The 16,394-nt window shown below is 47.2% G+C and overlaps 1 protein-coding gene across 1 annotated transcript in view; it reads right to left on the bottom strand.

Annotated features, from left to right (window-relative positions):
* The window catches only part of SCIMP (SLP adaptor and CSK interacting membrane protein), a 151,182-nt gene that overhangs the window by 15,502 nt on the left and 119,286 nt on the right, over positions 1–16,394 (bottom strand). Inside the window, exon 4 of the mRNA XM_069226666.1 lies at positions 10,192–10,277. Within this exon, the coding sequence (XP_069082767.1) occupies positions 10,192–10,277 (86 nt within the window). The remainder of the gene's footprint in view (positions 1–10,191; positions 10,278–16,394) is intronic.

The following is a 16,394-nucleotide window of genomic DNA, read 5'->3' on the forward strand; positions in this document are numbered from 1 at the left end:
CTTGCCAAGTGTACCCACATGCCAGGCCTAAACCTTCCCTTTTCTTACATGTAAGGCACCCCTCAGGTAGGCCCTAGGTAACCCCAAGGGGAGGGTGAAGTGTATGGTTAAGGTAGGACATTTAGAAAAGTGTTTTATATGTCCTGACAGTGAAATATTGCTACATTCGTTTTTCACTGTTGCAAGGCCTGTCCCTCTCATAGGTTAACATGGGGGCTACCTTTAAATCTGATTAAAGTGTAGATTCCCTTTGGGAGCGGATGGACATGTGGAGTTTGGGGACCCTGAGCTCACACTTTTAACAAAACATATTTTGTAAAGTTGATTTTAGGATTGTGTGTTTGAAAATTTCACTTTTAGAAAGCGAGCATTTTCTTGCTTATACCATTTCTGTGACTCTGCCCGTTTGCGTATTCCCTCTCTGTGATTCAGTTTGACAGTTGGGCTGGTTGCACCTCACACTAGCCAGTGAAACAAAGAGAGCTGGGGTGTAGTTTGCTTTTCCTGATGAGCCATCTGTGCTAGGAGGGAGGGGAGGAGTGGTCACTTACACCTGAAAGGGCTGTGCCTGTCCTCACACAATGCAGTCTCCAACCCCCTGGTGAGTGTCTTGGGCCTGGCCTGGGCTAGGCAGGTTTTCACATTTAAGAGAGACTTTGCTTTGAAGCAGGCCTACTTCATAGGAGAAAGTGGGTATAAGAAGGGCACCCAAAACCACAGACTTTAGAACACTTCTGGAAACCAAGAGGAACCTCTGCCTGGGGAAGAGCTGAAGAGCTGAGGAACAAGAGCTGCCCTGCCTGTGACTGTGCTTTGTGGAGCTATCCTGCAGTTGCTGCTTCTGCCAGAGTAAGAGGTCAAAGACTGGACTTTGTGTGCCTTCTATCTTGTGAAAATCTCCAAGAGCTTGATTTAGAGCTTGCCTCCTGTTGTTTGAAGTCTCAGGGACAGCAAAGATTTCTCTCTGCCAGCACCTGGAGTCTCTGGAGAGACTCCTACTCTGCCCTGTGGCGCTTATTGAGTTCCTGGGACCCTGAAAGGAGAGGCTGGCAGCCTAAGAGGAAGAAATCCACACACAGAACGCCGTGCAGGGAAAAGATCGATGCGACTCCGATCTGCGTATAGGAAATCGACACCCCGCTGGCTTCACGATTGAAAATCGACGCTCGCCTGCAACGCTACCGAAGAATCGTCGCACGAAGCTGGAGAAATGACGCGCAGCATCGCTGACGGATGCAGGTGAGATCACAATCTGCACTGTGTGGTTTTCGAATCATCGTGCGGCTGGATTTCCGACGCAAGTACTGCTGGGTGAGTAAAAACAACGCAAGGCCTGCCCGGACCCGAGAGTGCTGACCGGATCGACGCATCACTCTCCTGCGGAGAGAAGACACGACGTGCCCGACCCGATGAAAGGAGAAACAACACAAGGTCTCGCTCATGAGTGAAATTGACGCATCGCAAGCCCTTTTTGACGCACACTCGCCCGTACGGGGTTATTTTTGACACACTCAAGGTACATTTTCACGCTAACAGTGTTAGTGTGTGTTTTAAACTACTTAAAGGCTCTTTTTGTTTTTTAACTGATAACTTGACTTGTGTATTGTGGATTTTTGTCGTTTTGGTCTTGTTTTGTTTAGATAAATATTCTCTATTTTTCTAAACGTGTTGTGTCATTTGGTAGTGATTTCATTAAGGTACTGTGTGTGTTGGTACAAATACTTTACTCCTAGCACTAGAGGTTAAGCCTACTGCTCGTGCCAAGCTACCAAGGGGTAAGCAGGGGTTAGCTGAGGGTGATTCTCTTTTACCCTGACTAGAGTGAGGGTCCTTGCTTGGACAGGGGGTAACCTGACTGCCAACCAAAGACCCCATTTCTAACATGGGGAAATTAACTTTTTACGAGGAAGCATTGTTTACAAAAAATCTGGAATCTGTATTTGACCTCCAGGAAAGTAATCCCGTTCTGACGTCATGCTCAAGTGCATAGGTGGCACAGTCAACCCTAACAATCTTAGAACCAAACAATGTACATATTTATGTAATTTTTATGCAGAGCTGAATACCGCATTAGGGTGATCCTGCGCTAGTCATATATCAAATGGTAGGGGAAAAATAAAAATATAATCGGCCAGGACCTTTGTCCTAGCAACAAGGACATTTATGGAAATCTGGCAACCTCGTATAGCCTGTGTGTTAGTGCCGTAAGGCAGCTGCCTACAACTAACATAACATCAGACGAATAACTATAACCCCATTAACTATATATATTCTACCGTTCCTTCTGCACCGGTCTGTATTCCCGTGATCTCTTACACATGCCAAATATACTGCTGAAATTTCGTTATCTCTTTTTCTGTTTTCTATGTTTTAATGTATTTGGTCTCTTTCCCTTTGGTGAATGGAATGTGCACTGACACCCTCTGGGCTAAAAAGGATATATAAATAATCAAATAGATTTACACAGAACCCGGGTGATGCTCATGGTCTCTGCATTGGGTTGGGCAAGAACCTGATCATGGAACGATGGGACGATATAAGCATTTAATGTCCGCTGATCCCCTACTGAGATGCTATGAGCTGGAGACGTGGATCAGGGCTTCTAGGTGCTGTGAGTGGGCTGCTGTCCCTGGGCTGCAGTACTGAACTATGCGCCTTGTTTAATTAGAGAGTACAACGTAGGTTTTGATTATATTTTAATTACGCCAGCATAATCCTGGGTGACGGGTTTACGCTGGTTACTCAAAATACCCAAGAATATGCAATTTTGCCACGTTGCATAATTGTAAAAAGCTTACAACCTATTGTAAGACCTCAGGAACAAAGTAAGTGAACAGAATACGAGTGGCTGTTGTTCACGTTATGTGAAATTTTGCGTCATATTTTCAACGCGAAAATGTGTTTCACGCTAAAACAAAATAGTGCAGAATACCGAGTTAGCATTTCACATCATTTAGTTGAAATTTTGAGTCATTTCTGTATAGGGAACTATGCAAATTTTCCACAGACCTAATACACAGTTGCTGTAAAATGGCAGTCATTGCACATCTAATTCCTGAGTGCTGACACACGAAGGCAGTGTTCATTTCTGCATTCCTAGCCAAAGTCTGAAAGAATTCGGGCACTTGTGAAGTATGCGTACAAAAGTGCTACGCGTTCTTAGAGGTTTTCTGCTTCCACGGAATACGCAAGGCAAGGATAAAACATTTGCATTCTGAATTTGCATGATTAGTAAGGTTGATTTCATATTCATGAAGGTAATTTTCATGTGTGTCGTTCCATTCGTTTTTTCTTTCCCATTCCTCCTCTCTGAGGCTTTGCGCTTAGAGTGCCAACCAGGTGTTTTTCGGAATTTCCTTCCTCTCCAAGAGATGCTTTGCATATCCATCACTGGTCAGGAGAGAACGAATCTAGCAGCACTGCCTGCTTCTGATTTGATGAAGGGAATTCTTATATTATTAACTTGTGTTTCGATGAAGTCCTTCCTAGCAAATGTTTGCGGTTTTATAGCACCATAATTGTATCCACCTCAAATGGAGGAAAGGCTGGGCAAGCAATGCTAGGGTATAAATCAGCCCTTCTGTCTGTTTCAGTAGGATTATTTAGCCTGACCACTTTCATAATGTGAATTACAGGAGCATCAGCTTGATGCCAATTGCAGGCCTAGAGGTCCCAGTCTTCAGGCCACTGGTGTAGGAGGCTGATTTAGTATATGGTGTACACCTGTAGGCGAGGCACCCTCTACTGAGTTCAGACAGCCCTTAGTGAGAGTGTAGGAGGTACTAGATAACCAGAGCTCTCAAAGGGATAGCTGTGGAGAGCAGCTAAGGCTCATCCAGTAAATCCAGTAAAACAGTTGCACATACCACACAGGTGAGTCAGTGATGTACACACAGGAAAGAACTGCACCAGTGTTACAAACATAATGTATTATTTGTTATAACACACACACTAAACTAACTTTGGTATATCTCCTAACTGGAGATATGAATATACAAATATTTACTTAGAAACAGGTAAGTAAAAGCATAAAATAACATTGGCCCCTATTTGGGGGGGGTGAGCGAGGGGACAAACCATACACTAACAAAATGTAATGCGAATATCACTCCTAACCCAAACTACCACCCAAGGACCCTTAGGACTGGGGAAGTACTAAAACCTCAAAGGTAAGTAGATAGAATTCCCCAGGTACCCGTCTGAGTGTGCAGAGTAGAAATCATGGGTCAGTGTCCATAGCATAATATGGGGAAGTCGCAGTTGGAGTTTTCGCATTTTAGGACCCTTCCCAGAGGAAACATGTTGGGACAAGGGAGGTTCAAGAGTGCTCCCACCAGTGGATACCGAGAGAAGCGGAGTACCTATACCAGGACCCCAGGTGCAGAAGGGGGAATTTATGTCAGAACCTCCCGTTGAAGTCAACAGGGGACCTCAGGTGTTCAGCTTCTGTCGCGACCCAAGGACCAGTTCGGTGGAAACCAAGCATGTATGCTGGAAGAAGACGTCCTAAGGAAAGAGGGGACAGAGTCCAGACCACCCAGGCTACGCAGGCACTGCATGAGGCAATGCTCACCCTTCTTGGTGATGCTTTCCTGTAGGACAATGGGCGAAGGAGTGCATGCAAGAAGATCCCAGGAGTCATCGATGAGCCGCCCCACGCTGGTTGTCGAACTGCAGAGGGGTCAGTGGTCAGTATGACCACCAACAATCCTTGGCAAATGCAAGAAAGTGTTGCAAAGAGTGTTGCAGAATTCTGGAGACGAGGGACGTCCAGGAGACTCTACCTTTGCAGTAAGTCAGGACCAGCTCCCAGCAAGCAGGAGAGCTAGCAGAATCAATGGAGCCTCCAGCAGGACCCTCTGGCAGCAGGCACATGGAGTCACAGGGAGGCCTCAGCAGCACAGCAAAAAGGGATCCCCATGTCGCAGGAGCTGCAGGGAGGACATCCTTCCTGTAGCTGTGTAATGCTGGCGGCTGGGGCTTCTTGGAGCTAGGAGGTCTCCAGACTGGAGAGCCAACAAACCTTGGAAAAGACAGACAGACGCGGTGCACAGGATTCTGGCCAAGCAGCTCCAATGAGGGACCACAGACTTCTCAGTTGCAAAGAAGACATGTTAGACCTCTAGAGAGCCAGACAACCACCACCTGTGTTATAGAGTTTTGAAGAGTCCGTGGGACAGCAGGATCCACAAACCGGTTGTCGACACTGAGGTGCGTGTGGATGCAGGGGAGTGACTCCTTCACTCCAAGGATGATTCCTTCTTGCTATCCTAAGATCAGGCAGAGTCCTTGTGACTCTGGAGGATGCATGGCAACGGAGGTTGCAGAAGTCTTGCAGAACTTATAAACAAAGTTGCAGTTGGAGCCCTCCTACTGGTTACATTCTTGCTCTCAGTCCTGGCAAAGACCACCCGCGATGAGGGTGTACAGGCTGCAGAAGTGTCTTGCAGAGGAAACTTGCAGGTGGATCTTGAAGTCTTGCAGACGAATCTAGGGTCCTACCCTGAGGGGAGCCCTTAAGTAACCCAGGAAGAGCAGTGGCCTACCTATTGGGGGGGACAGAGACGTCACCCATCTGGACTAACCAGTCAGATGATCACAGGGGCCACTCCTCATCCTATTTCCAAGATAGCAGAATCAAGTAGCCACCTGCAGAGGTCTGTACACCTCCCTAGGGGAGGAGCTGGACAGGGGGTTGGTCACTCCCCTGTCCGTTGTGTGGTTTCACGCCAGAGCGGGAGCTGGGGGCTTCTGCGCTAAAGTAAACTGGTTTATGCACAGAGGGCGCATTCCTTCAAAGCAGTCTGGTGGTGCTCAAAAGCACCCCCACCCCAGTGACACCTATTTCTTAGGGAGAGGTGGTCACACCTCTCCTCTACAGAAAATCCTTTGTTCTGCCTTTCCCTGCCCGAGTTAGGCTCAGCAGCAGGAGGGCAGAACAGTGTCTGTGGTTGGCAGCAGCTGCGGCTGGCATGCAGACCCTGCAAGGCTGTACAGGTAGACATGGTGGATCCCTGAGGGAAGCCCCAGAGTACATGGTATCATGCAACTAGCACTGGAATCAGTGTAGTTGCATGATTCCAATATGTTTGATACTAACATGTCTAGGTTCGGTTAAGCCATTATGTAGTTGAACATCTCGTATTGACCAGTGTCCACAACATAACTTAAGATGGCATCCCTACACTTAAAAAACCAAGAAAATTGAGTCTGGGGTTTGTAGGGGCATCTCTGCTCATGCAAGGGTGCCATCACACTGAGAACCATGCATCCTGCTCTTGGGCTGAAGGGCCTACCTTAGGGGTGACTTATATGGGCAGAGTGCATGCACCATTTCACACAGGTTGCAATGGCAGGCCTGTAGTCACAGTTTGCATGGTCCCCCATCGGTGGCAAAATACATACTGCAGCCCATGGGGGACCCCTGGTGTACCTATGTACTATATATTTGGGACTTACATGGGTGCACTAGTATGCAAATTGTGTGGTGTAAAAGTAACTTACCGACTAAATTTAGGGGAGAGAACAATGACACTTGGGTCCTGGCTAACAGGATAATGGGGGTAACTATGTCAGAAAGGCGCTACTTTCCTACAACCGGCATTTATGAAAGGGATGCAGCCTCATCAAATCCAGGGGCATGTTTAATAATTTATCATGTAATGCAGAGCAGCGACCAAAGTTGATGTGCTGTGTTGCCTAAAAAGGAGAGAGCAGATATTCTCTATATTTAAAAAAATAGGGAGCATTTCTGCTCCCTTCTTGTGCTTGTCCACTGTGTGCACCATCATGCCAAGGCAGGCACCCTTGCATTATAGTGCAAGGCTGCCTGTGGTATGGGCAGGATTGGTTTTTAGTGCAAAACAATCTTGTAAGTCAATTTCCTCTTTCTTGGAGCCCATGCTCCACCCATGGACTGTCTACAATATGCTCTGCCTTGCATTATTTTGTATTTACTAAAACATGCAAAGCCAACAAAAGTGGTTTTGCGTGACTTAGAAAATGCCAAAAATGGTTTTGCATTGGGGCAGCAACACAAAAATGACGTTACCCTGACACAAAATCATTGAAAATCTGGGCCCCAGTTTCTGAGCCTGTCGCTCGCAAAACACGCATAAGGCTCCTCCCCTCCAGTGCCTATTGATGCCACATTGTGTCAGCACTAGGGAAGTCCCTTTCAGGGTCTGTGTGCTTAAAGTTTCCTCTCCTTCCCTTACCCTCCCCCGATGGGTGGCAGGTTTGCCACCCTTATCTTGAAGGTATGAAGCGTCCGCAGTCCATTGAGCTCTCCTTCTTGGAATTAGGATATCAAGGACAGAACTATGAGTTTACTCATCCATCTCTAAAGGAAGAGAGTATGATTTTGCTTGCTGTCACTCCTACACCAGTAAAGCACTGCAGCAGCGCCCATCGAAGGAGCATCCTCACTTTATTTCTATTAACTAAGTTCCTTTCGATCACTGTGACAATTTGGGTGCAGTTAATGTGAGTGGTATCAATGCCTGGAAATAATGCCAGTAGCACAGAGAACTTAATTAAATGTTGAGCACCTACTGTAAATCACTAGGTGTCATATTTTGTCTAGCTCTTTGTTCCCCTGCCTCATTTAGAGTCAAGAGACATCCACCAAAAAGCAGCAAACGTTACATTAGCCAAACTCACAGTTCCCTGCTTGAGTCAGGGAAAGCCCTATGTTTCTGCCAGTGGACCCTATTCTGGCTCCACCAACAGAAGCCTTTGGCCTATGGCCCATTCAATCAATCAATCAGTTTCTGTAAAGCGCAACTACTCACCTGTGAGGGTCTCAAGGCGCTGGGGAAGGGTCTGGCCTCACCTGAAGAGCCAAGTCTTGAGGTTCTTCCTGAAAGTGGTGAGTGATGGGATTTGTCTGAGGTGCATGGGCAGGTTGTTCTGGCGCTTAGCTGTGAGGTAGGTGAAAGATTGTTCTCTGGCGGTGGTTTTCCATATGCGCGGGATGGTGGCTAGCGCCAGCTGGGCTGAGCGGAGGGGTCTGGTGGGACTATGGAAGGAGATGCAATGGTTCAGGTAGGCTGGTCCGCTGTTGTGAATGGCCCTGTACGTATCTGTGAGTAGTGTGAAGATGATTCACTTCTCCACTGGAGGTTGCAGTTTTCTGATGTTTTTAGTTGTGGTGCCGGTGTAGCGTGCGTTGCCCTAGTCGAGCTTGCTTGTGACTAAGGCGTGGGTGACTGTCTTGCGGCAGTTGACCGGAATCCATTTAAAGATTTTGCGGAGTTGGCGGAGGGTGTGTCATCAGGAAGCGCTGACTGTGTTTACCTGTCTGGTCATTGTTATGGAAGAGTCGAGGATGATTCCTAGGTTGTGGGCTTGGTCAGTCGGAGACGGAGGGGCGCTGAGCGATGTGAGCCACCAGGAGTCGTCCGAGGCTGAAGTGGAGTTTCCGAAGATGAACTCGTCTGAGTTGAGCTTGAGGCACTGGTCTCTCATCCAGAGACGGCAACAGCTTCCATTCCTGTGTGGAAATCCATCTTAACTTTGTCCGGGTCTTCAGTGAGGGATATGATGAGTTGTGTGTCATCAGCGTATGACACGATGTTCATTCCGTGGCCTCTGACAATGGCTGCAAGTGGGGCCATGTAGATGTTGAAGAGCCTTGGGCTCAGGGAGGAACCCTGAGGGACTCAGCAGCTGACTTCTGTTGGTTTGGATGTGAAAGGTGGGAGCTGGGAGCCTTATTCTCTGTGTTCTTCCGGAGAGGAAGGAGTGGATCCATTGCAAGTCTTCTCCGCATATTCCTGCATCGTGGAGTCTGGTGCATGAGGTGCTGTGGGAGACAGTGTCAAAGGCTGCTGAGAGGTCGAGGAGTATGAATGCTGTGTTGTGGCCATGGTCGAGGAGTGTGCGGATCTCATCGGTGGCTGCAAGAAGAGCTGTCTCTGTGCTATGGTTGCTAATTGAGAGGTGTTCAGCGAGTTGTTGTCTTCGATAAATTGTCGCAGCTGTGAGTTGATTGCTTTTTCCAGTACTTTGGCCGGGTAGGGTAGCAGCAAGATGGGCTGGAAGTTCTTTAGCTCTGATGGGTCGGCCATGGGTTTCTTCTTGAAGGGGGGACTTCGGCGTGTTTTCAGTCTTTGGGGGAAGGTGGCTGTGTTGATAGAGCAGTTCAACATCTTGCAGAGCTTGGTGGCGATGGATGCGCTGGCTCTGTTGTAGATGTGGTGGGGATAGGGGTCTGGGGGAGCTCCTGAGTGGGTGTTGTTCATGATGCTTTCCGTCTCTTCGGTGGCGAGATTGGACCAGCTGTAGATGGTTTGGGTGGGTTCTGTGTGGCTGGGTCGGTCGTAGGTTCTGATGCTGGACGGGTTTTCTAGTCACCCCGGGACTGTTGGTCAATGCAAACTATCCATCCTATTTAGGGTAGTTGTTCTGATATATACATTTTTCCCATTTCTTTGAAGCTTCCCTTTTGGATCAACACCCATATGGTGTTGTGGTATTAGTGTAATGTGAGGTTGATCTCACAGTCTCCATGCTAAGGCTATATTTCCTGGATTCTCAGTCTGGGGTTGCCATTGTTATTCAAGATTTCAGCCATACTAAGTCACGAGACAAATACAAATGAAATCAGGTGTCACTTGACAATATTATGTGGCACCATTAACTGGGATGGTTGTAGGCAAGAAGATTAGCACTATTGCATCCAACGAACCCCATCCTAAACGGGTGGCAGTCTTGGGCACCACTGGGTACAGGGGAGGGCATTCATCAGGTGAAGCAAGAGGTAGGCTGGGGTCACATAAGCACCCAATATAACACAAGGACACAGTCACACAACTCTGGTTAGTTTATCTCATGATAGATGATTAATATTTTGCAGTAAAGATCGGTAGGTTAAGGCCCTCGCTGCAGAGAACTGTGAGTTACCTGGAGATTAAAGAGATGTTTATTACTAGGTATAGCAAAAGCCTGCATCATTATTACACGCCGTTACATACTTAAGTGCTGTGAGTGCACTGCACATATGCATGTTATTGGTATTCAGTGCTAACAGAGACTTAATGATTGCTGTAGTAGCAGTCTAGTCTAATCATACACAAGTGTTCTTTTCTATGTACTCCTGTGCTATGTGGTGACAATGCCATTGTATTAATTTTATATTTTACACAAAAGTGCTTAACTTCACTAGGCAACAATGGAAGGTTTACTCACATGAGTAACATTGCTCGTCTTCCACTTTCACAAGGTCCCTGGACGAAGGAGGAGGCCCGTTTCCAGAAACGTGATAGATGCTGTTCCTAAAATGGTAGTTAAAAGAAAGCATTATCGGCCATGCATCATACTGTAGCGCTAGCAATGCTTAATTTGTAAATAAAGAGGTGCCGGTGTTCAAAGCCCTTCTCTTAAACACTAGACTGCTGTAATAAAATCTGCCAGCACTGAATACTGAGGCAGCGTAATCCTGAAGCCATCTCGGGCCTCTTCAATCCATTTACGGCCACCCCTGCCCCTTAAACTCATCCTGCAACTTTCTATTTTCTCCCTTTATGACGCTTTTTAGTTTTTCTTCTTCCGTCTTTCTCATATGTGTCTTTTGCTCGCAGCAAATGCTTGAGGCATAAGAATAAGCCCCGGCCCTCACAAATAAGTGCCGGTGCTCAGCACCGGAAACAACAAGCACAAATTAAGCACTGAGCACTAGCATTTTGTAATGATCTAGAATACTTCTTAGCACTACATTGCACGATAAGGAAAGACTCATGGCTTCTTTAAACAGAGAAAAACATTAAAAAACAAGTAAACATTTCATCTGCAAAGTGTAAAGTGTGTGCCCGTGCGTGTGTGTGTCTATGTGCAACATAAGCTGGCACGCACAAGATGAGAAGGCTGCAAAATAACCTCGTGTAAATGGCCTAGAACAATACAAATGGAAATGGTTGTCCTCTGATTGGCTATTCTTTGTCGGACCGACTGATTGCATTTTTAAACCGCTCACTACCATATTTGGGGGGTCATTGAGACCGCCGGGGCCAGGGTCGGCGGGAGCACCGCCGACAGACCGGCGGTGCCCAGCAGGGCATTCTGACCGCGGCGGTTCGGCCGCGGTCAGACTAGGAAAACCGGCGGTCTCCCGCCGGTTTTCCGCTGCCCTACAGAATCCTCCATGGCTGCGGAGCGTGCTCCGCAGCCATGGGGATTCTGACACCCCCTACCGCCATCCTGTTCCAGGCGGGTCTCCCGCCAGGAACAGGATGGCGGTAGGGGGTGCCGCGGGGCCCCTGGGGGCCCCTGCAGTGCCCATGCCAATGGCATGGGCACTGCAGGGGCCCCCGTAAGAGGGCCCCACATTGTATTTCAGTGTCTGCTTTGCAGACACTGAAATACGCGACGGGTGCCACTGCACCCGTCGCACCTTCCCACTACGCCGGCTCAATTCTGAGCCGGCGTCCTCATGGGAAGGTTGATTTGCCCTGGGATGGCGAGCGGCCTTTTGGCGGTCGCCCGCCAGCCCAGGGCAAATCCCAAAATACCCTCAGCGGTCTTTCGACCGCAGAGCGGTATTTTGGTGGGGGAAGTCTGGCGGGCGGCCTCCGCCGCCCGCCAGACTTAGAATGACCCCCTTGGTCTTTTAGTGTTAAGCTTAAAGGCCTAATAAACCAACCCAACTGGTCCTCAGCATTTGTCTGAAGATAGTGTGTGAGGTCACTTGTCTTAAGCCAGTTGAAAGTAAGGGCTATTTGATTAAGACTTTAAACGTCAGACAGACGATCTTAATCTGGATGAGAGCTGCCACTGGGAGCCGTTCAAAGGCTGGCATCCATGTTAGTCAAGGGTATGCCATGTTATACCCCCTCGATTACAGAATTCACAGGTATTTCTCTCTAATATCAGTCTGAGATTTAAGTCTACATCCAGATTATGCAAAGGGACAACTCTACTATCTAACGCTGACTTCATACGTCCTGTGTAAAGTGAGGGGCAATTCTACTATATGGAGTCTGAACCATTACAGCGGGTGCTTTCTGAAGCATAGCTCTGCTGTCGAAGCCTGTAACAAAACTCAGGAGATATTTTTGTTGTTTGTTGATTCATTCCTTAAGGTCGATTAATTCGAGGGTTAGCCGTGCTGGCCAAGACTTTAAGGTCTATACACCCCGAGGGTTAACCATGTTGCCCAAGCTTTTAAGATCTATATTGCCCAAGCCTTTAAGATCTGCGTGCCCCGAGGGTTACTCATGCTGCCAATGCCTTTAAGATCTGCGTACCCCGATGGTTACTCATGCTGCCAATGCCTTTAAGGAGGGTAACCCAGGCTGCCCAAGCTATCAGATCTGAGTATCCGGAGAGGCAGTCCCCCAGTGTTACACCAGAACAGATCCTGTACAATGTCTGTAGGCAAGCTGGGGTATGGACTGTCGAGCCTTGAGGGCTAACTCAGTTGAGTATAGGTCTGACTGTAAGAGGCAATATTTTGCTGGATAACTCTGCTGTCTGAGTCATCTGTCATGTGACATGCTGCCTAATAACCAACGTTCTCACATTAACAAGCATTAGGAGCAAGTGGTTCGGCCTTTTCCTAAGCTGAAACTTCTGTCATGTGCCTGCCTTGAGCCTTTTTAAATAAAGTTATTCCTGTGTTACTGCGTAAGACCATTGCCGAATTCTGAAAGATGAGTCTATGGACTATCGGACTGTGCACATCATACCTAGTCTCCTGCTCTACCCTTTCTTCACACTCCCTAAGTTTGTCCTGAGCCTTGTCCAATTCTCTTCACAGGGCTTCCTCTACACAGTCTGTTCCTGCTCCCAGAATGTGCCTGGTCAATGGACCATGTGACCCAAAAGACCCCAGGTAGGAATAATTGCTTTTGTCACCCTAAGTGGGAAAGTTATGCCCAGATGCGGGCCTCGGGCTCACTATGCCACTGGATTCAAGCTAGCCTTGCTGATGAGGGTTGAAACCCCAAAACTGGTCCCAGGATGCCTGTTTCTGATCTGATGCCCGAACTTCTGGCAGTTCAGGCTGGACTGTTCCCATGGGGACAGAGTCAAGACTCATTTGCATATGGGCGGGTCCAAACTAGGGTGGCGTGGTGAGCAAAAAAAAGCTATGGATTAAAACCAGATCTGTGAATGTTTGATTTGTTCAGCATCCCGTCCATCATTTATTCTTTTTTCTTTTAGGAATAATGAATGGCAATTTAGTGATTAGTGTGTGGTCTGAGTGCAGAGAGTACTACTACTGGAATGTCCTAGCTCTACCTCCATATTACTTCAGGCTCTTAATCAGCTCCCATTTTCATCCCCATCACAAACCCTCAGCCTTAGCAAATTCAGCATCCCTCAGAACACCACTACCTTGCATAGCCCAACACCTATACCTTTTGTTAGGAAATGCCTCTTTTTGCATCATCACCTTCAAAGTTTCAGACTGATTCTGCTTGTTTTTCAACACTGACAGTGCACTGAGGCCTGCTAACCAGACCTCCGTGCCAGTGTTCTAACCCTTTATAAAATCTATGTTGAATTTGCTGGTTTCAATTGGTATAAGTTAACTCATTTATAAGTCCGCAGAATATGGTACGCAGGTACTGTAAGTTAAAGTGTTCTCTCAGGACTGCAGTACTGTTGCGCCACCCTGGGTGACAAACCACAAAATGTCCCCCCCCCCTCACTGCAGCCTGGAAGAGTAGTTTTTACCTGCTCGCTCGACTTTGACTTTTAAACCAATGGCAAAACCCACACTTCCCTTAACAACTTATATATATAAGTCTCCCTTAAGGAAGGTCAAATGAGCCCTAAGGCAGGGAGCTGCATATATTCTTAAATTGGGAAAGTATTTCCTTGTGTCCTAACAGTAAAAATCCCCAAACTGCTGTTTTTACTGTGGAAAGAATAGGAGCCCCATTGGTCATTACAGGTTTGCAGGCTGACCTCTCAGCCCTATTAACTTCGGAATGGGACTACAAAAATAGTACTTCAAGGTATCAAGTTAACCATGGCATTAAACCAGACTTGACTGCCAAGTCGAATTTAATGTCACTTTTTGAGGAAGACAACTTTTAGAAAGTTGTCACTCTTGTGCCCAGTTTTTCTTGTGGCCTTAAAAGCTGAAGAAGCCTGTTCTGGCTGGTTGGTAGCCCCTGTCAGCCACTAGTGTGCAGCTAAAAAGACCACTCCTCTGGACTAAGAAGTTGCTCTCGAGTCTGTCAGACCCAGGACAGTTGCCAGAGTGCAGATTGGCTGCCAAAGATGGACACTAGACCTGACCAAAGAAATCCTGTGGACCTGTTGTGGCCAAAGATCAGCAGTCCAGTTGTAACTGGATTTCAGATGGCTCAAAGAGGACTTCGAGAGACCCCGACTCCTGTGGCCCACGTTGCCCACCTTACTCATGAACTGACTAACAACCCCAGGAAGGCTCTCATTGACCGCACAGCACCCAGAGCAGTACAGCACCCAGAGCATCTTTCAGCATTCTCAGCATCCTGTCTCCTCAGCATCTGGACCAATCCAAGATTTGGCAGTCCGTGTGTAAAGTGTGGAAATGTACTTGAGACTGCTTTGGTGAACAGGTAAATGCCCAAATATTCATTAGTGGCCTCCCTGACCTTCTCCCTGTCAGATATGGTCGCCCAGTCCAGGCTAGAGTAGTCAAACACAACACTTTAAAACTTCACAAAAGTTTTTCAACTTTACAGCTAACCGATGCTTGCCTGTGCTTTGAACTAAAAGGCTGAGATTGACTTTTTACATAAACATCTATATCTCAGGAACTTTCCAGTGGATATTTATCATTTAGGTGTCTAAACATATATAACCTTTTTTATAAATAGGTATTGGATTTGTTCCGTGCTGTGTGACCTTCTTATTCTGTTGTTTGGTGTGTCTAAATGCTGTGCACTATCTTCTTTGTTTAAGCCTTGCTGCTCAAAGTCATAGCTACCCAGTGTTGAGCAAGAGGTTTTCCAAATGAGCCTGACTGGACACCAGATGGTTTTTTGAGTATATTAAATGGTGAGGCCTCACAACCACACCATATAATACACCCCAATCTTCATACAGTTATTCACTAGAACACACACACAGGTGCTCACGCACAGACACACAAACTAACATCCTCTCATTTGAGGAACTTGTGCCTACGTATTGTCTTTTGGACCCAACTTAAAAAACATGCAGTAACAGATGAAAAATGTATTATGGCCATCTGTGTTAATGACAAAAAAAGGAGGAGGCAAATTAATGATCAGGTATGTAAATGACAGAAAGTCAGATGCACCTCTGCAAACAAACGTGCACTCACCAGTATTTACTTTTTGTTCAAGACACGGCTGAGGGCAACCGGTAAAGTGAAAGGCAGGTTGCAAGATATATTGCAGGGTGGAAAAGGTGAAGGGAGCAAAGCTACAGTGGTAGGTGTAGCAATAGTCCAAGGGAAGGCACAGGATGCAATAGGTAACCACAAGGTGTACCAGAGAGCCCAGATAATAAGAATACAGCAGGCAAGGGGAAGTGCTGGATGCAAGTCAGGGAATAGGGTGCATGAGGGAAGTGCAGTGTCGGAGATACAGCACAGGGTGCAAACTATGCATGTATGCCCGTGGTATTAATATAGCACTATCCAAGCTAAAAGACACTGGAGTGCTGTACAGAGTGAAAAGCAAAAATACTCTCAGTGCTGAATTCTGAGAGTGGAGGTAACTGTTACTTTGTTGTAATTTGTCCCCCTCTCTCTCTTTACAAAGAAGTGCCTTTAGCTCTTTTCTAAATATCAGAACGCATCGGCCAGACTCATCCTGGACATTCCCTGCAGCAGCCACATCTCCACTCACCTGCGAGGCCTTCACTGGCCCCCAATCAACAAAAGTATCACCTTCAAGCTCCTCACACATGCTGATAAGGCCCTCAACAACATCAGATCCGCATACCTCAACCACCGCCTAACCTTCCACACGCCCACCAGACACCTCCGCTCAATGGCCCTCGCCACGACCCTAAGGATATGCAAGAACTCAGCTGGTGGAATATCCTTCTCTTGCCTTGCCGCAAAGACTCGGAACGCTCTTCCGCTATACCTCAGGCATTCACCCTCACTACCTCAATGCAAAAAGAACCTCAACGCCTGGCTCTTGGACAGATCTCCTACTACTCGCCAGTGCCTTGAGACCTCACGGTGATTAGCCACACTTCACAAATACCTGATTGATTGACTGACTGGAATTTGAGCGGGGTTGGACAGTCCTGATGGGTACTGAGATGTTGGTCTAGATCCTAGGGGCATAAATGGAAACGGCAAGGAGATTGCGAGCTTGTAAGCCAGATATGTGGTGGTGCCACTCACAATGGCTTTATAGAGGAAGCAGCCAATTTTGAAGAATGTGTGGGCCGGCAAGAGGAGTCAATGGTGTTCC

This window comes from Pleurodeles waltl, chromosome 3_2, assembly GCF_031143425.1.
Source record: "Pleurodeles waltl isolate 20211129_DDA chromosome 3_2, aPleWal1.hap1.20221129, whole genome shotgun sequence".
Taxonomy (NCBI): domain Eukaryota; kingdom Metazoa; phylum Chordata; class Amphibia; order Caudata; family Salamandridae; genus Pleurodeles; species Pleurodeles waltl.